Source organism: Bombus flavifrons, chromosome 6, assembly GCF_040668555.2.
Source record: "Bombus flavifrons isolate JBK064 chromosome 6, iyBomFlav1_principal, whole genome shotgun sequence".
NCBI lineage: Eukaryota > Metazoa > Arthropoda > Insecta > Hymenoptera > Apidae > Bombus > Bombus flavifrons.
In genome coordinates, this window is record NC_138447.1 from 304,327 (window position 1) to 329,099 (window position 24,773).

At 29.2% G+C, this 24,773-nt stretch overlaps 1 protein-coding gene across 4 annotated transcripts; it reads right to left on the reverse strand.

Moving 5' to 3' along the window:
• Positions 1-655: 655 nt before the first annotated feature.
• On the reverse strand, positions 656-23,202 carry Nf1 (neurofibromin 1). 4 transcript variants are annotated; one of them, XM_069115958.1, is made up of 26 exons: positions 22,977-23,199; positions 22,315-22,529; positions 19,482-19,806; positions 19,169-19,387; positions 18,318-19,005; positions 17,771-18,041; positions 17,302-17,679; positions 17,029-17,215; positions 16,549-16,590; positions 16,322-16,395; positions 15,195-16,066; positions 14,491-14,792; positions 13,808-14,369; positions 13,158-13,706; positions 12,860-13,054; positions 10,512-12,600; positions 9,955-10,095; positions 9,622-9,880; positions 9,437-9,552; positions 8,372-8,488; positions 7,635-7,721; positions 7,005-7,207; positions 5,892-6,078; positions 5,281-5,543; positions 3,883-4,053; positions 656-3,720 (listed from the first exon to the last, which is right to left on the reverse strand). In XM_069115958.1, the coding sequence occupies exons 3-25, from the start codon at positions 19,768-19,770 to the stop codon at positions 3,966-3,968; spliced, it is 8,178 nt and encodes a 2,725-aa protein (XP_068972059.1). In that variant the 5' UTR covers positions 19,771-19,806; positions 22,315-22,529; positions 22,977-23,199; the 3' UTR covers positions 656-3,720; positions 3,883-3,965. The 4 variants fall into 4 exon arrangements, with proteins under 4 accessions (XP_068972059.1, XP_068972056.1, XP_068972055.1 ...); XM_069115955.1 differs by lacking the exon at positions 22,315-22,529 and having other exon boundaries at positions 7,635-7,694; positions 22,977-23,201; XM_069115954.1 differs by lacking the exon at positions 22,315-22,529 and having other exon boundaries at positions 22,977-23,201.
• Between the last annotated feature and the right edge of the window lie 1,571 nt (positions 23,203-24,773).

Here is a 24,773-nt window from a genome sequence, read left to right on the forward strand (position 1 = left end):
TAATCATAACGAAGTATAGAATTTTATACTTCTACAATACTTCAGAAAATATTACTTCATTACACTCTATCACAAAAATCCAATCCATTAAATTTCAGAAATCAATGATAGTCTCGTTAAGAGATTAATAAGTTGCCTAATTAAGTAAAAACATATTCACAGTCGTAGCCAATTAACTCATACTGCTTGCTACATAATACCATAATTGTATCACAGTAGTCAACATTAAAAAGTTAAAAAAATAGTAGCTCTTGTTCAAAATTACTGTTTGAATCAGCTGTTAATTCAACCTGACGCGTGCTACAGAACTCTTTATGTTAGAATTCTTTATCTCGTCTAGAATAGTAATTCGTGACAGATAGATAGATAAATAGATAAATAGAGCTATAAAATATGGAACTTCATTGGCTCGCATTCATCAAAAGGAAATACACTTTAAAAGCGATAAATTTAAAGACATATTGAGAAAGAATGATCTTAACACGTTTAAATGTTTAAATTATTAAATTAAATATATAATATATTTAAGTCTATACAGCATACGATATTATTATATCAATAAATATAAAGGTCAGTGGAAGTGAATTGAAGGAGAAAAAAATTATTCGGAAACATTAAGATAGTATATTTGTCTAGAATATCTGTTGTAAATATACTCTTTTAACACCGATTGGTTTATTTACTCAACTTTGACAAGGAATTCGATAATTCCAATGTTGGAAATGTGAAACCATTAAGAATTATTTTATTTCTGTCCAAGGAATCTCTCGTTTTATAGTCACGAGTACTGCACGAACTAAGTAGATATAACACTTAAACATTTAACTAGATTAACAATGCTTTGTTCGTAGCGCAGTTCGTTCGAGATGCGCCAAAAATATCTAAGTACAAGCATTTAGAAGATTGTATATCTTACATTAACATTCGACGTAAACATACGAATAATCTATAGAACGTATTTCCTAATAATAACATATATTCTCTTATTCGACAATTTTGAAACAATTTCGTTTTCATAAAATTATAAATTTCTAAAATACGTACGTGCTATACAAATATTTATATAGTGTATTTATGTGTTGTATATTGAGAGTATTTCATAAGATATGATATATTTAACATGTGACATTCGTGTTTTAATGAATAAACCAATCGTTACTGTTTTCGATAGACTATTGAATGTTAATTTTTAATTAAAGATACTTAAAAAATAGATACATTAGCTTTCTTACTGTTAGTATTTTCCCTTATATATTTGTGTTCAATACCATAAAAATTAATTAAATTCTGATATAAAATGGCATTTATATTTTTGGTGTAAAATCACAAAAAAGAGAGTATCAGGCAGTAATAGAATTAATATCGACTTCTGAAAGTTGATTCTTTCTAACGTATAAATAAAAAGAGACAAAGCAAATGGAAAACGGACTGCATTTCAATTTTGATTGCATTTTGCACTAAATTTATAGCGAAATAGAAGTATTATTATCTATCGTACAACATGCAAGAAAATGACAGTATTATAATTATTTAGATTCGTTACATGGACAATTTTTTATCTGCTGATTCCTAGAAAATTAATAATCAATAGTCGTATGAAAACATGACAAGCTTGTCATTATTAATTTAAATTAGTATTCTGCAAATGTGGTGTACACATGTATATGTATATGTATACCGTATGAAATACCCTATATATAGAGTATTTCGTAAGCTTTAAGTCTATTACTAAAAGAAAATCGGCACTTTTAAATTTATGCCCTGTAATTAAACTAAATCTTTGCACAAATTATTGAATATTAAAATAAAACCATGCTCAATTATACAATACATGAAAACGTAATTAATAATTTCATTGAATTTTCCGTTAGATATTGTTCGACAACTTACGAAACATCCTGCATATAATATATTTATATACTATGTACAAACGCATTATCGAATTCATTACGGGTACTCTATTGCTGCGATCAACCTATTATGTGTATGTATATTAAATGTATATATTTTTCATATTTTCGTAACTGATATTCGACAGAAAAATCGACACTTGTATCATTACCATTTGTTTCTTTTTCTTTTTTCACTAATTACTAATAAATTGCCTCTCCTACATGCTTTTATGCGCTTCGGGAAAAAATAACGTGTCTTGCTTTGTACTTTAATAAGTGGTAGACAATAGAATCATTGGTGTTTTGTTTTGAGAACTCTAAAAATGACCGATCGTTCGGTTGCTCGAGCATCCTGAGACGAAAAGAGCCTCCAATGCACCGGATGTATGCTGGTCCAGAACGTCTTTGTATTGTCAACTCCTTGCCACTTTTCCTCCGATATCTATAATATATCTTTTGAATATCTGAATATTTTCAATCAATATTCCATTATGAATAAATATCGTTAAATATTATATTAACAGGAAAAGATTCTGAATTAAAGCTTGTTTAAATTCACTAAACATTAACAATATAAAAATATGTGCACATGCCTCATAAATAATGGCCAAGTGCAAGGAGTTGCAATTGTATTATGATATTCGAGAGATGAGTTCCCGACCCTCTCGAAATTCTATTTTGCGCGAATTTTGCAATTGCAATCGCGCAAAACGCACATGTACCCTATTGCTTTTTCGAACAAAATACAATCACACTCAAACAATAAATATATTTATGTAGAAAAGAATATAAGTTCTTCATACATGACTGTGACATACTGTTTAAGGGATTTTGCACTGATCCAGAATCGTATTCTAGTCAAACTGCATTTTTCCTTTGTAGTAAATGTGATAACATGGAACATTCTTAGTTATTTTTATAAATACATTCCTCTCGAGATATTATATCTTTATGCACGTATATCTTTATATTCTTGTACACGAAAGTTCTGTATTTATTTACACAAGCGTTTTGAGTATCTTCATTACTTCATTGCAATTTCAATGGAATTCTTTCATCAAGAATTTGATTTGCTGGTGCCCATAACATAATGTTTTCATTAAACATACATTTTCTTTCTATTCAATTACCGCTTCATTTTATCGCAACATAAAACAACAATCTCGTTATTTGTTTTGTTATCTTAACCTCAAGTCTAAGTGGAACATAATTTCTATCAGAAAATAATATCATTCCTTCCACTAAATATTACCAAGAAATGAACTCATATAGTTGGACTTCTCTGATAAACTATTTATATAATCATTTTATTCTAATAACACGGGACTATATTAAATTTGTTTAGAAATAGGGACAGATGATATAAAAATATTTAGTTGTAAAGGAATGAAAATATCCATGAATATTCAGTTATCGCCATGAAACTATGAAATATTATATATATTGATTAATTACAATTGTCTAATTACAAAAGTTTAAACAATTGTACTTTTAAAAATCGTTATTTATACAAAACATAACTCTGGCGTATTAAAAATCGATGATGGACTCATTGCGAAACTTCTTTTTATATTATCACTATAATATAGAAACAATTAATCGTTGTATTAAACATAAATTTAAGGATAATACAAAACCATCGAAATATGTCACTAATAACAAAATAAGTTATCGACTAATAATAATAATAATCGTAAATAATAATCGACTAACAGATTGCGCTTAATTGTTTCCATTCCAGTGGGTACATTAACATGAAGTGGACGGCATTGGCTTAAACTGATTCGACATGTTGCAGCAATAACACGGAGCCAAAATATTTGCGTTTCTAAATTGAAAACATATGTATATCTTAGTATTATGAAGACGCATTATTTCAATATAGTTATTACTTAAGGCGGTGCTGTTTTCTATTCATCACTAATAAAATGAAGGCATCATCATGCACCGCTACTATGGTTCTCATGCAAGTTTCGGAAACTAAACGTACCTCAATTGTCTTTGCAACTTCCGACCAACTTGCCCTTTTCGCCCATGTTTACCCCACTGTTTCTTAGGTTCACATATTAATCGCTAAGGTTGTGAATTGTTACTACTACTCGTATTTTCTCCTTGACCCACAGAATCCAATGAAACATCTTCTCTGCTATCTATACTGTGACTAAATTTACTACCTTTATTAATACTTTAAATTTTCTTAAAAAGTATTATATTAAGATGTTTTTTTAAAACAATATACGACTGTATTATATGATAAAAATATATTTCCCCAAGTAAATGTTTCGAAAGATGAAACGTATAAACAAATATTCCACACGAAAGCTGTAAGATATTAAGAGAAATGGATCATGCTGGCATTCATTGACTTTATTATAACCTTTATAAGCCTTGTGAAAGTTAACTTCAAGTATTAAAATTAGAATCTATATTTTTTAGTACATGTTCTTGTAATTGCCATCAAAATACTTGTGTAACATTTGTAAGTAAATTACTTATATCTTTTGCACAAGTCATTTTCAAGATATATCGACTTTCGAAGTTAACATGTTGTTAGCATTAGCGACATTTAAGGAACAATATTTCCCAACAATACTCGACGATATGAAACGTAAGCAAATAAAAATTTATCAGTAGCAATATTACAGATTATAAAGAATTCTTTCAAAGGAAAATAAACTTCTCCAAGCAAACGATTAAGCATTTCAACATTTATCTATTAAACTTATCAAGGACATTCACACACAAAATCGGTTCTTTTTAGGGTAACTATGATGTAAGTACAAAGTCCAATCGAGTAATCTTCCCATTGTAAATATCAGATATACAGATATATAAATATCAGATAATGCCAATTTTGAAAATTCTTATTTCGAGAATAACGTATGCAAATCACATGAGTAGGTAATATTTAGAGTGTAGAGTGCCGGCTTTCTGCCCGAAGGTTGTAGATTTGATTCCTCTCAATTGTCACTGACAACTAATAAGCAGCGTGTGATGTGGATCTTACAGTACAACATTGTAGACTGAAAATACAATAACGGAGTCCTATTAACTCCTTCCATGAACTCTAAGCACGGCGCGTGGGAAGCACCATGTATCCTATTGGAAATCCCGAAGATTCTCCGACGGCGTCAAGGCCACTGTATGAGGATTTTAGTCAATAAGAATCCGGCATTGAGTTTAATCTGAAGTTAACCTTCATAGTACTTTTTTCAGGATCATTGCAAGATAGAATAAATGTTAGTATGTTATACATATATGTATGTCCCCTTTCATATTTTACAACCTGTTTCAACATTATCCGTAGTACCTATATACATATATGTATCTTTCGATATATTTACTTGGGACAGCCTCGAATAATAATCAATCGTTACTGTTCACTTACTCTATGTGAATGAAAGAAGATCTACTCCGAGAAGTTTCGTCCATTTTTTCCGAAAAAGCGCGAGAACTCGCCCGATCTCCTCCATGAGTTAAAGATTTGCTTTTTTGTGCGACTTCTGGCTGATGACTATCGGATCGTTTACATTTTTCACTCGAGATTTCATTGCTATTTAAGGCTTCAACTTCATCTACCGGTAAACACGTTTCCACCATGGCTTCCAGGCAATTAACAAATAACTGAGCGCTTTCGGCTGTACAATTGGACTACGACATACATCAATGTAAGCTTATAAATACAGCAATCAAAAAGATTACGTAGAACTTGAATTATTGGGTGATCTCGAGTAAAAAATTAAAAAAGCAAAGAAGTTGTTGTAGTACTTAAGTGACTATCTCGTCAAGTACTATATTATCAATCTGTGTTCATAAAAGCTAGCTCGAACAGCAACAATCGGTAATGACATGACACGGTTGACAGTTCGTGCTCGTTATCACTTGCTGCGTATTACGGGCAAAAGAATTTATATTACATTTTCTACTTGTTTCTTTACGAAAAATTACTCCCTTTTCGGTTGCACTACTATCTTCGTCTCACCCTAGATGGGTACTTACATTTGTGTATGGCCCTGCAAATCTCCATAATCCACCAAAACCACAACTTTGTAAGTAATGTAACTGCTGTTGACTTGTATCCTCGCATGCTATCATATTTTGTATAATTGCTTGTACAGAATTCAATATCCCTTGGTCATGGCAAAAGGATAATACATTGTTGATTTTTGCATCAAGCAAATTATGACTATAAACAGATTTAAATTCATTTAAAAAATATTAAGCATGCGTTTATGGAATTCTGTAACATTAAATGTCTCAGTAAGCATATGCGTTATTTTAAATATCATTTCTCGCAAACCAAATTGTTCATGTTACTGTTTTTCATACTTATTTTATATTTCAACTAAGGCTAAGATACAGCTATGAAACGAAAAAAAGTAGAAACAAATTAATAATAATAAATAATAATAATTTATTTGTACTCTAGGTACAGAGAGTCTATTGCATGGAGGTTTTTGCATTCTTATTCCTAATTTCTTACATTATATCAAATGAATTCTTACATTGGATTCTTGACAGAAACAAATTTTTAAACAAAGTGAAATAATTGTGAATAGCGTATCACATGTAGAAGTGTCCGTTCCAGATGCTGAAGAATTGAAGATTTGAGAATTATAGATATTTTTTCGTATCAATTACTCACTTATCTTCATAGTATTTAATTATAATTGTCTAATAATTATATGTAAATAATTATTAAATAATCATTTTAAACGAGCTCTCTCGACATAAATACAAATTACTAAATGTCTGTAATAGATCTCTTTTTCCGTTCAAAACTATCAGGTATTGCTCGATTTCGTTGGAATCCCTTCAATATACATTTCGAATTTCTTAATGTTATTTATTAACACAGGAACAAATTTATATTATTTCTGTAAACCTCATTTCTATCTTTACGTAAGTAGTGAATTGACCTCTGAAGTCATGTGCCCTCATGTTTTGAATATTTGCAAGGAACAGCGTAATAAACAGTTAAATGCATCTTTATTTTAAAATTATAAAAATCACGCTAACTTACTGTAACACTTAACAACTATTAATGTAATTGCTGTAGATGCTTTCAACGTATATATAATCTGTTTAAAATTTTGAAAGATAAAAACTTACATTACTGGGAAGACTTTTGGAAACACCACTGAGGCTTCCGCAAGATATTCATAAAGAATCCGTTGTTCGTTTTCATCGGTTGAATTTTTAACTAAAGTAACCAGAACAGTTAGAACCAAAGTTTGAGTTGAGAAATCTGTCAGTACTTCTGGATCAAGCAATATATTATTTTCGTTGCTCACGCTTACTCTGGCACTTCGATTCTGTATGAATTATAGAAATTTTACCATTTATACGTATCTTTTTATTTTACTTCGTACGTTCATTTCCTTAATTTTAGTACACATAACAAGGGTCACGCTGTAGATATTTTTAAAACGATTGAAGCAGAAATGTTATAAGGCAAAATTAAATGATATATTGGTATGGATTCTTACTTTATGCAGTTTTATGTCAATGCACGTATAAATGAAAGTTACATGAAAGTTTAATTTTCTCACATTGAACTTATTTAAATTCAATTAATGTCTTGAATTTCTTTCAGCTATTTATCGCTACTACTATAATGGGAATATATTATATGTACATATGTTACGAAATCATACATATGTACATTCGTATTTGTTTAGATGTTAATAAATTTAAGAAAAGATGTTTATGAGGATTATATATATGATGAGTAAATAATACCTTTGGTTCAACCTCCTCATTCGACTTTGCTTCCTTCGCAGTTGGTACAGAAAAGGATCGCTGCGTTTTAAATAAAATCCGTCCAGTCTTGTTAATGACGTATACATCGTCATTATTGTACAAATTGATGGAGCGTGATGTGTATAAGGGACAAGTTACAATGTGTTTTCCAGGCAGACATAAGGTAGACATAGGTAGATGCGAACATAGACATCGAAAGAGTAAACACAGGTTCATTCAAAAATATAAAACAATAAACAATATTACTTAATGTAAAATTGAATTTACACTTTTAAAATATCCTATAAAATATTTAAAACCTTAAATTTGATTATATTTTATAATGCATAAATATTTTGTATCTACTAACTTTTAGACTACTAATATTGTTGTTATTTTGTTTACTTTGGAATAATTCGCAACATAAATTATAAATTTTCAAAACATCATCTTACTGTAACTTACTGCAACTACTGTATCTGCTTATTTTTTAATTCTATTTTCACATTTCAAGTTTCATAAAATTAAGGAATTTAGATGTAGTAAATTATTGAATATAAATAGTAAATAGAATATAAAAAGTAAATTTTCTTGGATGTGATTATCATTATCCTGAACAAACTTTAAATAAAACATAGATACTGTAATACATAATGCATTATAAAATAAATAATGCCTTTATAAATCATTTTTACATGTTTTGTAAAATGTAATCGTACTTAATAAATAAAACATACCTGATGAGTTGAATATTGTTTTTGTTGTCTAGCTTGAGTGAGCGCAGACTGATCAAGAAGATCCCATGATTTTTGCCGGCGATTAGTAGGATTACTTGATGTTGCATTAGACATATCCTGCATCATAATATTTAATTTATCACAATCACTTCTTTAATATTCTGATATTAAATGTTCGATACATGTACACATTTATTTGAAATTTGGAAAAGTTAATGCCATTTTATGAAAAAGATTAGGATATTTCGTATACGGAGTGTCTCAGTTTTAAACGATCAGACTCATTAGTTTCTTCTATAAGTAAAAACAAGAAAAAATTATTATATAAACATAGGTCTGCAAATGTTTTATAAAAGAATTATACAAGGAATATGAAAACTAATCAATTCAGTTAGGTCTTTATGTTTCGAATATCTTTGGGAGATTGAGGTTGTTACTCTCCGAATTTGATGCTTATTTTGCTTCAGATGAATCCGTTTTTCATGATAATATTCATCTATTGCCTTTAGATTTCATATTTCTTGTGTAACACTTTTCTAAAATGTTTGTAGACCTATGTTTATATAATATTCTTTTCTTATTTCTACTCATAAAATAGACTGTGAAGTTTGATCATTTAAAACTTAGACACCCTATATACTTCTATGTATACAGAACAGACAAAACAAATTACGATGTGAAAATAACTTTAAAATTGTAATTAACAACAAACTATGTATAACTGCATTAAATTAACAAAATTCTTGTAAATTCTTTCACAAGCCATTTTTTACGCACAATCTAACAGTAAACAATATAATATTAATAATAAGCAAAAAAAGATTAGAAAAGCAAATTTTCCAATTATCTTTAAATAGCAAGATATCATTTCGTTATACGAGAAATATATAAACTGTTTTTCGTTCTTTTACTTAAATTAAGTTCAAATACGTATTAGTAAAAGTAATTCCGATTAATGCGCAATTAAATGACATTTATGGTCATAAATAATGCATGTCTTGAATACTTTCTATTTAAAATTTAGAATATGGTTTTAATATGAAAAAAATTCTAAGAATAACTTACTGTGCTGTGTGGAAGCAAAATATCAAGGTAATCTGTGCTACCAGATTCTACAGTTTTGGTCACAGCATGTCTAATATGACATCGACTCCGCACTTCCTCAGATACAGATACTAACGCTAATTAGATATAAATATATAATAATTAGTAATTTCAATTCATAAATAGAAAATTTTACATAAACTTACCAGACAAGTATGCCACACTTTCTGGTGTGACTTCAAATTTGTCTCTTCTAAATGGTTTAGCAACAATACCTAACAGCATAGTCAATACTCTGGCTGTTCTTGTAACAGTGGTAGGTGTAGGATGTCTGTATCCTTTTAATAGATGACCAACCAAAGCAAAATGAAAATTTGATTTGAACGAAAGTCCCACAGCATTATCTAATTGTTTAAAGTGCCATTCTAAAGGTTCTCGTGTTGACATCATAACTTGCTTCAAGGTCTGAAGTATTTATGCAATTTATAATAAAGATGAACACATAATATGATTATCTAATACAATACAGAAATCTTTACTTTGTCATCAAAAGTTCCTTGAGAATCCAAAGTGTGTAAATTTTGCTCGAGGAGTGCTAAACCACAGGCATACAAAGAAGCTTCATCTAATTGAAGAATTGATGTTGCAACCCAAAATAAATATCGATGTATGGGAGATTCCTTGAAAATATGGAAATATATAAATATATATTATAATAATATATATTATTAAATATAAATATATATATATATATATATATATATATATATATATATAGATTAGATATTAATATAAATAATTAATTTTTAATTATTTAAAATTCCAACAACTTCACCGTTGTAAAGTTATGAAATCATTATGTTAGTGATACATTAGTAATTATTACCGAACTTTATGATAATAGAATAAACTTTAATTTGTATAATATAAACATAAGATTTAACTCTAATAATATATTAAAGGCACAATTTGCACTAACATCATGTTCCTTGAAATATATTGATACGTAACAATAAACAAATTAATTAATCAATACGTAATTAATAAATAGTTAATAATAAATTAATAATAAATAATAAACTAATACGTAACTTACAGATCTAAGCAAAGGTTGTAATCGAGTCAGGCACATAATAATTGCTTCCAACAAAGTGATATCGTTAAAACTCTCAAGTGCTTTTACTAATATCCTTAATAACTGTTTCATATCTTGATCAGTTATGCTTTTACTAATACATCCGAAAACAATCAAAGCACGAGGTTGAAGAGCGGGATTAAAGCAAAAAGCAAAATTCCTTGCTAAAGAAGTCCAAGTTTTTAACCAATCACAGTGTGGTATGTCCCGCATACAAGCTTCCATAATTTCAAGAAGAGCATCAGTAATAATTTCTAAACTGGTTAGTGAAAGTCTTTCTTTATCGTGTGTTCCTGTAACGCTACGCTCGTTGCTAAACCATTTTTCATTCGAATGTCTATAACTAGATCTAAATGCTGTACCCGCAGCAGATTTCACTTCGCTAATTCCAAAAAGTAAATAAAATTTTGGAAGAGAAAATTCATCTAAACTCATCCGTAATATTCGATAAGTATCTTCTGAAAACGAAGGTGAACTACAGGTGCATAACGAATGAATACTATTAATAACCAAACCATGAGTAGAAGCACGCATACTCAGACTTCCAGAGCAAACTAGAAATGTCACTGTATGAAACAAATATGGTAGATGTTTTCCTACGTCCAAGCAGTTATTAAAAGATAGCATTAATAAATATCTTGCTAGAATAGCAATGTCATTCCATCTTGTATGTCGTTCTAATAACGGTGTTGGAGAAGTACAAGTTTTATCGACAACTCGACAAAGTCTTCCTATTACTTTCTTTGCCACTAATTGAACATTTCCAGAAGCCAAAGCTACGGCGGTATCTGCCATAATTTCAACTGTAGGAGAACCAAGTCCAAAACTGACACTACGTTGAATGAAATTATCCAAGACTGTATCTATTAAGTCGGGTAGTCTTCCGATTGTGCTCCATATTTTAGCTTGTATACTTGGATACATTTCCACTTCCTCAATAGTTAATGTAATTAATTTCTCTAAAATTTTTGTAACTTGTTTCTGACGTTTCCCTCCTTCGTCGTTTGGCTTGTAAAATCGTACAAGATTATTTAACCACGGAGTCATATATTCTAAACAAAGATGTTTTAACTCAATGCTTGACAATCTGAAACCTTGTATACATTCCTCTAAAAACTCCAGTGTAAGATGAGGATCATTTGCAGCCAAGGTTTCACTTAAATGTTTAATAAATATAGTATTATTTGATGGTATGCAAAGTCCAGATGTTTCCAACAGTTGTCCTTCTATTTTTAAATCAAATGTTGCAGTTAAAGCACACAGTTGATTGTATGCTGCTGTTCGTAAATTTGGATCCGAGCTACCAAGATTCAGTAACGCCATGTTTAATAATGTTCCAGGTACGTCTTTAGGTCTTATCTTTGGATGAATAGATACAGATTCCGGCTGTGATAATTCCCATCGATTTCTTATATGAATTATAGCCTGTACGATACTATCACAGTCTTGATGTATAAGAGATAATGGGCCAGTTTCATTTGAAATAGTCAATGTAAATTGATTGTCATCTACTAAACAAACTTCTTCTATTTCAGATGCATAATAAACATCATTTAAGAGAACGGAATGCGACAATACTTTGCATTTCTCCGCCGAGGTAATTTGTATCGCTGTTGGTCCAACTTTTACGGATACCTTAGTATCCCTATGACAAATTTTTAAAACGCTGTTAAAAACCTTTAAATCTTCATCAAGAGATAAAGTAGCTCCAGGCAATTTTTGTTGATCGACATCGATCACATCATTTAAACGACCCGGTCCGTCTATGAAAACTACCTTTCTATTACCTTTTAACGGTGCCAAAATCCTATCGTGAAACTTTATATATTCTCTCACCCAGCTATTACAATTATAAATATATGCGGCATGAATATTTTCATAGGCAACTTTAGGCAATACATAAAACCATTTTTGTAGGAATTCAGCTCTAAATCGATTGTCTGAACATGCGTGAGTGAAATCAACAACCAATTCAAATGGAGAATGGCAGAATGGTTTTAGGGTAAGAATAACATGGTATATTAGCAAATCACCATTCGTATCGCCAATTCTATAAAAAAATACAAACAAAATTACATTAGTACATAGTTATAAATCCAAATATACATACACAACCAAACATTTTTCATCAAGTTTCTCCTTATATGATTTTGTATAATATATAAATACTACATAAAAAATATATATAATATATAAGGTAATAATTTAACGAAATAATAATTCTTAATGTCTAATAAAAAAAGTCCTTATTAATCAAATTAATGCTCATATCTGTAACATATACATTAACAAATTTATAAGGTACATACTTGTAACGTCTAGCAATATAATAAAACACTGGATACCCTTGTTTACTAGTTCCTGCTTGATAGAATATATTTAAATTCTTGATACTCTTAAATTCTTCATTTTCATGCATATTATGTTTTACCATAATTTCCTCAAAATTAGTTGAAGACATATCAATGTTTGACCATCGAGCGTAAGACGATGAAAAAAGTAAGCTATTAAATAAATACACTTAAATATACACATGAAAATTGCATAAATAGCATTCTTAAAAATGATTTGTATAATAAAAGAAATGTATTTAATATTGTTACTTACTGTGAATCTATTGGTTTATGTTCTGGAGGACCAAGATAAGCCAATAATGTAGCCATTTTATCAAAAGGTCTTCTACCTACTGCTTTATGGTCCCGACTGCTACTAAGATAATCGCCAATTCGCTCTTGATGATTCCAAAGCAATCTATGTAATGCTAGAACATTGGCATCCGACACAAACGACATCGGATGATTAGCTTGATCGACCGTTTCACAATCTGATGCTATCTGTATAAAAAATCTTCTTCCAATTTCGAAATGTGCACGTAAGAAGTCATTAAATGGTAACATGTGTTGTTCTTTGCTAAATTCTACATGGTTTGCGATATTTTGAAGAATTTTAGACATTAACATAAGACCTCTCTTAATGTGCGGAGGTACGGGCTTATTTACAATACCCATTTCTTGAGGTGATACAATAGCTGGATTAATAAATCGCAGAAATATTACAGTTCCAACAGCTCCAATATTATTTTGTGGACACTGTGGAAATCTTTTGCTGAGTACCTGATATAAACAATGACACATAGACCGCAATTGTGGTGGAAACCTGTGAAAATACAATGAATCTAATATAATGTCAATTAATAGCTAAATTTCTTTAAGAAATGATTTATATTAATATTAACTATACAATTTCTAATAACTTACCGATCAGCTGATGATACTATAGCATCAAATACTTTTTGAGTTAATGCAATCAAATTACGACCATTCTTTTCTATATCTTCATTAGCATCTATTCTGGCGCTATCAACTTCAAAACCAGTAGTGGGATCATCTAATAGAGGAGTAATTAAAGGTTCTAATAAATTTTGTAAATAACTGGCACCATAAATTTTAAAACAAAATGCCATAATTTTGCTTCCAAGACTGTTTCCACGAAATAATGTTTGCATACAATCAGAAACTTCAACTTCGCGATAAAACATATTCCATAAGAGAGAAGATAACAAGTGCTTAGCATCAAATAATGTCACAAAAACTCGTGCTAATTCGTCCATTTGATTCGTTGTTACTACATTAGCTAAGGCCATTGCGATAGGTAATTCTCCTTTGTCACTAATCATTGTAACAAGTTGAACCAATTGCTCAAACCTATCAGCTAATACTGTTTCTGCTAATGTATCAAATTCCGTTCCTTGTTGAAGAATTTTGGTGAGAACTTCCATAAATGCTGCCCGTGTTTGTAAATCTGGATTGTAACCCAAACCTATAAATATAAAAATTTTAAAATTATAAAAAATTGCAAAAGTCGGTGGAAAATTTAATATAATGTTTAATGTTATATCAATAACATCAATAATATCAATGTCACAAATAATTTTGCTCACTTAGAGAATGCATTAATCCGCTATCAATATTTGCGCTGAGAAGATTACTCATTGCTTGTATAGTAGCATTGCGTAAAGTAGATAATTTGCCACTACTTAAACATGGTTGTTGAGACACTATTTCTTTTTCTTCACCAGTTACTTCGTTGCAGTCGTTTAATAAATTCATGAAGAGAGTAAAATATTTTAAGAACAACTGAGATTTTGCTTCCATTAAATCACCGCGATCGGATTCTTCGGGTTGAAGAGGTAGGCCTCGTAGCAATGCTCCGACCGCTTCCATGCATGCTTGATCTAAATCTCTAAAAAATCAAATAAAACAAACATATTTGATATATACGTATAATTCATTATATTAGACAGAGATTTAATATAATATTATAATACCAATAAGATTATACCAAATACTTTATATAAATTAATACAGATATTTAATTTTTTTAATAAACAATAAAACTGCATTTGCAATAAATTAAATGCACTGAAAATATATGCATGGCTAATTTTTTAATATTAATTCTTAATTAATTATTTGATCATTTCTATATGTTTCAATAATATTGCTTTCTTACTCAACTATAAAGAATCAATAGGTATTTTATCTTCACTGTACATGTGATAATATATAATTAAACAGTTATTAAATTAAGCAAAAAGGAAAATATTTAATATAAATATATTTCATAGAAAAAAGTCATCTATACCGTGTGTAAACAGTCAAGTCTCCACTAGTAGATGGAGTAATTTGATGAGTAGCACCCATCACCCAATCAGTTAAATATTCGACAAGTTTATTTCTAAATTTCATTTCCTGTCGGAATGCCAAGTCATCTCGTCTTTTCATCATTGCTTCGACTAGCAGACACAATTTTGTTTTGATAAGAATAGAATGTTTAGTCATGTCCAAATGTCTAACATATCTGACAATTGCTAACATCATTCCTTCTATGCTAGTCATTCCAAGATATTCAGAAGGTTGATCTGTTTTAGAATCTAGGATATTCTTCATTATGAATATTATATGCTCAATGAATTGCGTATTACCTTCCATTACTATAACTTGTCCTTGTTGATTAAAAAATTTTTCGACTATGCTTTTAATCTGATCAAAAAGAATTGGATATAGTGCAGGACTCATTTCATGCCCAACCAATTCTTTTACATGTTTCTGAATTTGATTGCCAAATTTTTCATTGTTACAAATTAATAGACGTAATAAATTATAAACAAATTGTGTACAATATTGCACTTCCTGACTTGGATTTGATAAACAAGGTGTAGGTTCTTGTTGTTTTACACTCCTTTTTGGTTCTGAATTTGGTGGTATTCCTGACAATGATCTATTTGGAGAACGTTTCTGTAAACATACTCCACCCAAAGCACAAAGAAATCCTGTCATATTAGCCCACTCATTAATTTGTTCCTCTAATTCATGTTCTGAATTTTGGTGTGATGCTCTTCGCTTCCCTGTACTTCGATGAAATGATTCTATCTGACTATCTTCTGTTTTAGATTTGGGATAAGTCACTAACTGCCGCGAAGTTATTTCCCAATTTCTAAATGTTTCTTCCCAAGCCTAACAAGAAGAAGGAAACTTTATGAGTATATTATCTTTTTTCTCATTAAAGGAACATTAAATAAATAAATTTTGTAAAATTATTTATAATAACAAGTTACATTTACATAATGTTATATTATCTTTAAAATAATGTAACTTGCATATTTTTCTTTGAAAAATAATTCTTAAATTAAAATATTACTATTGTTAATATAATAATATATACAGTATATATGTATATATCCATTATATATATTATATGTATATACATACAGGTTGTATGCCATTTACACAGTGTTCTATTTTCCTCAATAAGACCATAATTCTTTCTTGTAAAGCAGCACGTCCTAAAAAAGATATAATATGCTTGTGAAATGCACTAATATTAATCACAAAACAATTATTCTACTATTGCATATAATAATTAGAATAGTAAAGAAAAATAAAACGATCTTAGTCCTGTATACATGTATGCGAATAATATTTTGAATTGCACTTACCATAATTATGATCACGATAGGATAGCTTACTTTCCCCGCTGGCTGTTATGGTAACAAGGTCTTTAATACTCTACTGCAGCCATATAAGGGTTATACTAATCAAAATACAAAGTGAATTCAAAAATTCATGAATGAATGTTTGAATTCAAGTAAAATCATTGTTAGTAGGTACCCGAACCGAAACTAGTTTAAAAAAGATACTATTTTATGTTAATCTCTCTATTTAAAGATTTTTAGTAGAAGTACATATTGGTAGTATGATTTTACATAAAATATATTCATGTAGAAGTAAATAAAATATTATAAAGTAATTTAAAAAATAAAAATATTCCCTTTATATATAAGTATGATAAAACAAAATTAAGATTGTAATGTCGTTTTACACTTATTTCTCGGTTCGAATTTCTACTTCAACTTTGGAATATATGGTATTTAATATGAAGGATAAATTGAAATAATATTTTGGATATTTAAACTCACCAGTGATTAACACAGTAGAAGCTTGTGCCAATTCAAGATATAAATGATAGTTTGGAAGTAAACAAGTTACTGCTACTTCATCACTACCACAACGAATTTCTGCTTCTTCGCAAAGCAATGCAAAACAAGACATTGATACTAAAACTGCTTCCATATTTATACTCCACAAATACATAAAAAATACAACCTGAAAAATAAAAAACAATAAATTAAAAAACAAATATAACAATATTAAAAAGAAAGTTCTGTAATATATTGTAAATCTAAACAAACCTCAAGTTTAATATGTGCTTGCTTACAAACAGCAATCTGACTACCCACATTAGCATAATCCTTATTTTGTGCCAGAAAAGCATTTCTACAAATTAATATTTCTCTAAGCCATTTTAATATACAAGTATAATTAACGATTTGGTGCTGAATCAATTTTTGGGAAATTGAGAACAGAACTTGTGAACTAACATCCCAAAAGGTATTCATTGGTGCTTCTGGATTCCATGCTTTTATTTTATCTGGATGATGTAATACCAATAATGCTTCCATTGCTTCATAAGCAATGTCTGACATTGTTGGTTGATGAACTAGTGAAACTAAACCATTAATTAATTCTAAAGTTGAACTTTGAATTTCATGACCAGCTTTTCCCTGATTCTGTAAAATAAATAACACACATATATGTATAGATACATGTATAAGGATCTTTTTACGAGTTAAAATTGGGATTTTTATATAAAGTATTTACATTCAACAATAACATAGGATCAGCATGAATAAGTTTCACCATCCATAAAAGTAAATTTCTATAACTCGATACTTCCTCTCCACGGTCTCTGTACTTATTTTGTTCTTTACCTTTAAGTGTTAAACTTTGAATCATTCGTAATGGTGTATGTGATATGCAACTCTGTGTGACTTTATTTAAAATATCAATAAACATATTTCTAAGTTCTGCACTACGAGAATACAGAAGATCTATTTGAGGCCACCATGGCAGTCTTGGTTGAGTTACAATTCTAAAATAAAAGTTATTGATACCACATTAATATTATTAAAAAAATTACTTATTTCATTTAAAATAATGATAACAAAATTCTTTTTCAGAACATTACAATTATAAGTCAAAAATTTATCATCACATGTTTAAATTTTTAACTAATAAATTATTCTCTTGAATTTCATGAAGCATATTTTTTGGTTATAACATGTAATGTATAATTTTATATTTGCAACAAAATATGATTATATAGATATATTCAATTATGAATGAACAAAAGTATTTCTTTTCTTACTTGTATAATGAGCTAACCAAGACAAACTGGTACGTCGATGGATAATTCAGATTCAAGCAGACTTTAAGTACTTCGTTGTTATGAGGTTTAATGCGAAAGAAGCTAACAAAACAGTCTATCATTAGATCGATGTCTTGGGCAACGTAGCTTTGACCACGAGAAAATACTTTCCCTGGATTAAAAAGTAGAGCCATCAAATCACTCATAACATGTCGAACAAGTATGAAGATAACATTATTTGAATCCAGATTGTTAATATAAGTAGACGCTTTACAAAGTTTGATACAAGTAACTGCTGCAGCTTCTACTAGTTGCCTACTAGAACTACCATGCATTCCTAGGCCTTTTTTAATACTGTCAATAAATTGCTTTTTCTTCGAATGTCTTGATGAACAGAGAGTACTAAAATCGGCATTAACTATTTCCTCTAAAACTTTTGGTGAAAGTATTAGAAGCATAATTTGTAAAGGCCAGACAGCTGCAGCTCTTCCTTTTTTATTGTCTGCAAATGTATCAAGAATGTCAAACAGTTCTTCACATGCTTTTCCCAGATCTTCATTTGGTTCTTTTTGAAGTTCAGCAAATTCATAAGAATAAGTATCCATCCAATTCCATATTGCTTTCTCCAAAGAATTCATAAGAACTATGTGAGCAGACTTTTTAAGCTGTTTAAATTTTTGAATTGCTTCTGCAATAATAGTGACAGTATGAATAGTTATATATATATATATATATATATATGTAGAATATATTACATAATATATTCTACATAATCTGATAAAAAACATTTCATATATACAATAATATATACAAGTGTATATAATAAATGAATAATAAGTATGATAAACTACCATTTAAAAGTTTTGTTAACCTATATACATCCACATTAATATGCTGAATTAATTCAATATCACTATAGTCAGCAGTTTCGTCTCCACATTTTGCCAATTCTTGAAGTCTGGATGATATTCTGTTAAATACAGCATTAAAGAAATTTAAACTTAGTGCAAACAAAACCTTGCTAGCTAAATTTTTTAAGTGAGCATTTTGTGGATTATCGTTTGGTATATCTAAAAATAATATTGTTATTTACGTTTTTAAATCTCATTATAAGTAATACCTGCACACAAACATTTATGTTAATAATACTGGAAACATAATTACCTATAAATTGACATATCTCTTTAAGCAAAAACTTTACATTCATAGCTTCATCAAATTTAGCTGTATCTTTTGGTTGATTTGCAAGACACTTTTCCAAGGTATCCAAAATAATGGTAATAGATTCATAACACTGCCGATCTTGATCTGTACTATGAAATATACGTTGACCCCCAATAGATGGCACCATTTCATTAACATTCTGAAGTATTTTGGTAAGGCTGGATATTACAAGAGAGAAACGGTATCGAGAAATTTGTATTAGACATTTTTTGTTCCTTTCTTCGTTCATACGAGAGTGGGTGGTCTGACAACTGTGACACGGCAACTATAAACAAAAAGTAAGAAATTTAGTATTAGATTTTAAATATATGACTGTATGTGAAATTATAGAAATTATCAATTTCTATTTATAATAATTTGTTATTTATATATTTTTATTAATTAGAAATTAAATGTATCAGAAATATAATAAATTTGTACACATGTATCATTATATTATACCTTATCTATTAGTTTAAATGACATTACTAGTATAATATATGTACAAAATGTAAAATGCAAATTAGTACATTTAATAACACTCATGAGTTTTAGATATAGAATACTAAAATATAAAATATTGGCATAACTAAATAGTATATAAACCTCCCCTTTTTCTCTTTTCTTCATTTTCTCATGCATACATATGTACATATGTATTTATTTGATAAATCATAAAATTTATTATCATATAAAAAATATGTTTAAAAGATATTTTTTAAAATTATTATCCAAACAAATAATCATTAGCAATGAATAACAAATAATTAATTGCCTTTATTATCTCTAATAAAATTGTACAAATACAGATGAAGTAAAATTGTATGTGATTACTAGTGGTACAGAAAATTTGTCGATATTTATTGATAGAATATTAAATGCAAAATACAAGTATATCTGTACCTATATTAAAAGAACAAGATATTAAACAAGATATAGAAGAATTAGACTTGTTACTACATTTTTATCTCCAGCAAGATAATGGTCTAGGGAATATTGTTGGAATTGTAATACATCTCTCATCTTACATATTTCAGAACCCAAATATTAATCCTATTGAGAGTGTCTGGTATGAGATTAAATAATTGAGAAATAAAGAAAAAAGGTATTACTAAAAAAAAATGATAAATTTTATTGATATAAATATCTCAATAAAATTAATTCATAGTATATAACACGACTTGGAGCTATTATTGTCGCCAAAGATGATCTAAGCAGAAATATTAATGTAAATAAAGTAATATATAACAATAGTAAATAATAATACATATGTACATATATCTATTCAAATATTTTTGTAGGCTGTATTTGAAATAAATACGCTATAAATTTTGTATATGTCGTTGAATCATTTTTTAATTTTACTGATAAAATTTTGAGACCTTTCTCTTGCTATACATATATGTGCATACATACCTTTATACATATACATATAATTATATTAAACACTGTTTAGTGAACATCATTCTGTTCACTATAACATAGATTTCACTTGTTAAAAGGTGCAAATATAAGTGTTGGCATACTTTTGCGAGCCAGTTAAAGTGCGTTGAAGTATACCATAGATTCAAATTTTTCAATAAGCCATGCGCGATGTGAATGCAATTTTCATTCATGTATCCGTGACACGACGGATGCGATGTTGTGTAGGGTATAGGTATAGAGGGGTTACGGGACGAGGAATAAAACTCTATAATCTATAGGGTATCCCTAACTCAATCTTAAACTTCTTTTGCATGAAATATTGAATTTCATTATTTAATAAATTGTTTGCACCATCATAAATAATAAAATTGCTCATGTAAACGGTATACGTAAAATTACATCATATTTATAGAATATAATCTTTCAACTGGTTCAAAAAAGCTAACGAGAGTTAGAAAAAAGAAATAAAATTAATCTCTATTTTGTAAATGTATTTTAGCTTATTAACTTCGAGTGATAGGGATGACCTGAATTTTCATTGTCATCGGATATTGATCCGAACAATTTTCTAAATATTCATAAAATAAAAAATCGATTGTTCCAAAATTGCAAGTATATATATACTTAATATATGATAAATAAATAAATAAATAAATAAATAAATATATATATATATAGCATAGTTCTGCAATTTATTTATTTCGATAATAATAAAATAATAGTCTTAACAAATTATTGAAATATTAGATGAATTTTAGAACACCCTATATGTATCTTAACTGAATGGGGTGGAGAGGAAAGGGAGGAGGGGGCGAAGGTCAAATCGTGGACTCCCCGGCGTGTAGAGGGAGGAGACCGCGAGAAAGCATCTTCCCATGAATGAACGAATCAACGAACAAATGAATGACAATGCATCCAGAAAAATAACGATACCAATCATTAATTATTACTCTAATAATAGGGATAATAATAGCGATTGAAATTTCTATACTAAATGCTACTTTATTTGCCGTGAAATCTGTGAGATTGATTTAGGGTCATTGCGTCATTTAAAATCTATTTTACATTTGTAGCAAATCCTAGAATACCTATGGAAAATGAGGTACAATCGCTACATTTCTAAAGTAGACGCTATCACTAAATAATATTTAAATACTGTGTAGAAAATATCTTTTATACTTTCCCCGCTAATAAAGGAGAAAAAATTAAGGGAAACAGAACAAATACGAAAATACATGCACATAAAAATCATAAACAACACAATTTTTAACTATTCCATTCGAAATTCTACCTAAACAATTGTTGGTCATGACCATTCACTATCGGTGATCCGTAGAAACATTGAATTGTTCTATACATAAATACATACCTTGCCTGGTCACATCGTGTCACGTCGTACAGAATATGGAAAGAATTGAATTTTTCTGGAGAAGCAGATGATTGTCAGAGTGTTGAAAAATGATATTTAGAAAAAATTTACTGATGTAAAAATTGCCGATTCAATATTATTTGTGTCACTCTATGCCTTAACTTTTTCACTCACCAATGAAAATTATGTTTCTTGCATTTGGTTACCAGGAACTGCTACACACAAATCGTGTCAAATTTACATGAGCGATTAGATTGACCGTTGCCAGTCTTTCTAATAATCGTTAATTCAATAATTTCTCCTAATTTTAACTGCCATTTCTTCGATAGAGTTCATGAAAATGAGGAGCGTCAAAAAAGCAATAAAACTAATACTAATTTTTTCTAAATGAATAATCTTCTAATGAAGCGAGAAATAGAAAAGTAAAAGAAAAAAGAAGAAACTAAGAATAAGGACACCATACTAGAAGAGATTAAAAAAGAACACAAAAGTGAAAAGTAAATAGAGGAAGAGAGTGAGAAGCAATAAGAGAAAGCACCGGAAGAGGGTAGATAAGAAAGAGAGGAGCGTTGAAGGGGGAAGGGTGCACGAAGAGGGAAGACGAATAGAAGAAAAAAGGAATGCTAAACAGATTCGTAGTTCGAGTCACAGCTGAGATGTACCTGTTCCTCGAAACGTGTGATCAGCAAATTCGCCCATTCTTCCGGCTTTTGTGTGCCCATCGCCGTCCGATGTTCAGTGACGAGCCGTCATCACGTACGACGATTTACCAGTTCGTTACGTGCATTCGACATCGGTACGTCGCCATTTACGAACGTCGACTGGCAAGGCAGGCAAGAGACGAAAGCACCGCAGCGACTTGCTCTTTCTCTCCCGTTGGAGAGGGGCGCGGCGCGCCATGCGCCATGACTGTGACAGAATCAAAGAATTATAGTGGGGTCTGGGACGAAGATGCTCGTAGATAGAACCGATACCGGCCGAAGTCACCCGACGACACAACATTCTCTTCTAAGCAACCAATCGTGTCACGGTCTTAGGGATGTATGACAAAATTTAAATACCCCCGTTATTCACATATATGAAATAACATATGTATGTATTTCTAAATTACTAACCGTCAATAGAGATGATTGTCCCAATAAGGCTATATTTGTATTTATAAATCTATTTTCTAATATATTAAAGATTATAAAGTATTGTGTATTGATTTTTTAATTGAACTAAAATATTTTTTCTCTTTTACGATTTTAGTTTATGCTCACACTATTTCATATATTTTATAAAATATAACTTTTCTTAGTCCTTACCCATTTGTTTATTGAGTGATAAATTTTTATTTTGATTATTAATAGCAGCTACAATTTGTTATAACACTAAAATTTATAATTTGCTAATCTCGAGTTACTATAAAGGATTTTATTACTAGATTTTTCAAATAGAATTTTCAAATAATTCTTTCAAACGTCTTTTCAGTATACTTTTGAACTATTGCTAATATAGTTACTTCTACTGAATCTTAATTATGTTATTCATAATCTTAGCACGATTTGGTATATGAGGTAATTAATCAGTCAAAAATTTAATCAAATTGTTCATAAAATATTTACACGTTTGTTAAGATAATTAATAAATTAGATAATTTTCTCTTAATTGCCAACATCTGAATGTTCTCTTTTCTCATAATGTCTATTTCTAATTTCATTTTTCTGAAACAAATTTCTAGTGTTAAGAACAACTTCTTCTTTATAGATTTTTCATGGAACTACAATTTAGTTGAAAATGTCTTAATGGTCATTGCAGACTATAATAATGAAATCGTTATTTAATACAACTATTTATATTTATATTACTAATAAAAGTTTTCTCTCTCTTACTCTCTCTTAACGCTGTTAGCTGTATTAGTATATACTTATATTACATAGTTATAAAAAAAGTTTTAGGTATAAGTAAAAGTAAATGTATTGAAGTAAAAAGCAGAATCATTCAAAAGTGACATGTTATTAGGAGTGATTTAAATCATTTAACACAGAGGTACATATGTATGAACGTTTTCGATTAAAGCATTTATTACTTATTAACGTATATTGATATATGTTTTAATGGAAATTGGTACTTACAAATAATTTAAAATGTACTATATAAAATCTTTAGCTTTCAATTTAATACTGGTTAATAATAATAATAGCACACAATGTAAATCATTTTTATTTCGTTAAATATTTATATACTCGCATATAGGTTAGCAATAAAACATGATATGATATACAGTACATTATAAATTTAATGTGATGTCTATGCATTCACGTAATTTATATTAAGTAAACGGTTACAAATATTTTCACGTAATGTACATGCTTTCATTTTATTTTGTTAAATATTAATCTGAAATACAATCTGATTAAGATTGCAAATTGCATATTAAATCTGAAATAAAACTTTAATAGCTACATTTCTATATA

What these genes read in the sequence shown, in the direction of transcription:
- Nf1 (XM_069115954.1), bottom strand. Translation starts at nt 23,036, where the DNA reads ATGGGCACACAAAAGCCGGAAGAATGGGCGAATTTGCTGATCACACGT. An exon ending in ATCCTATGTTATTGTTGAAT is followed by an intron (nt 17,680 to 17,770) that starts GTAAATACTTTA and finishes TTTATTTTACAG; the next exon opens with AATCAGGGAAAAGCTGGTCA. An exon ending in CCAAAAGTCTTCCCAGTAAT is followed by an intron (nt 6,079 to 7,004) that starts GTAAGTTTTTAT and finishes ATCTGTTTATAG; the next exon opens with TCATAATTTGCTTGATGCAA.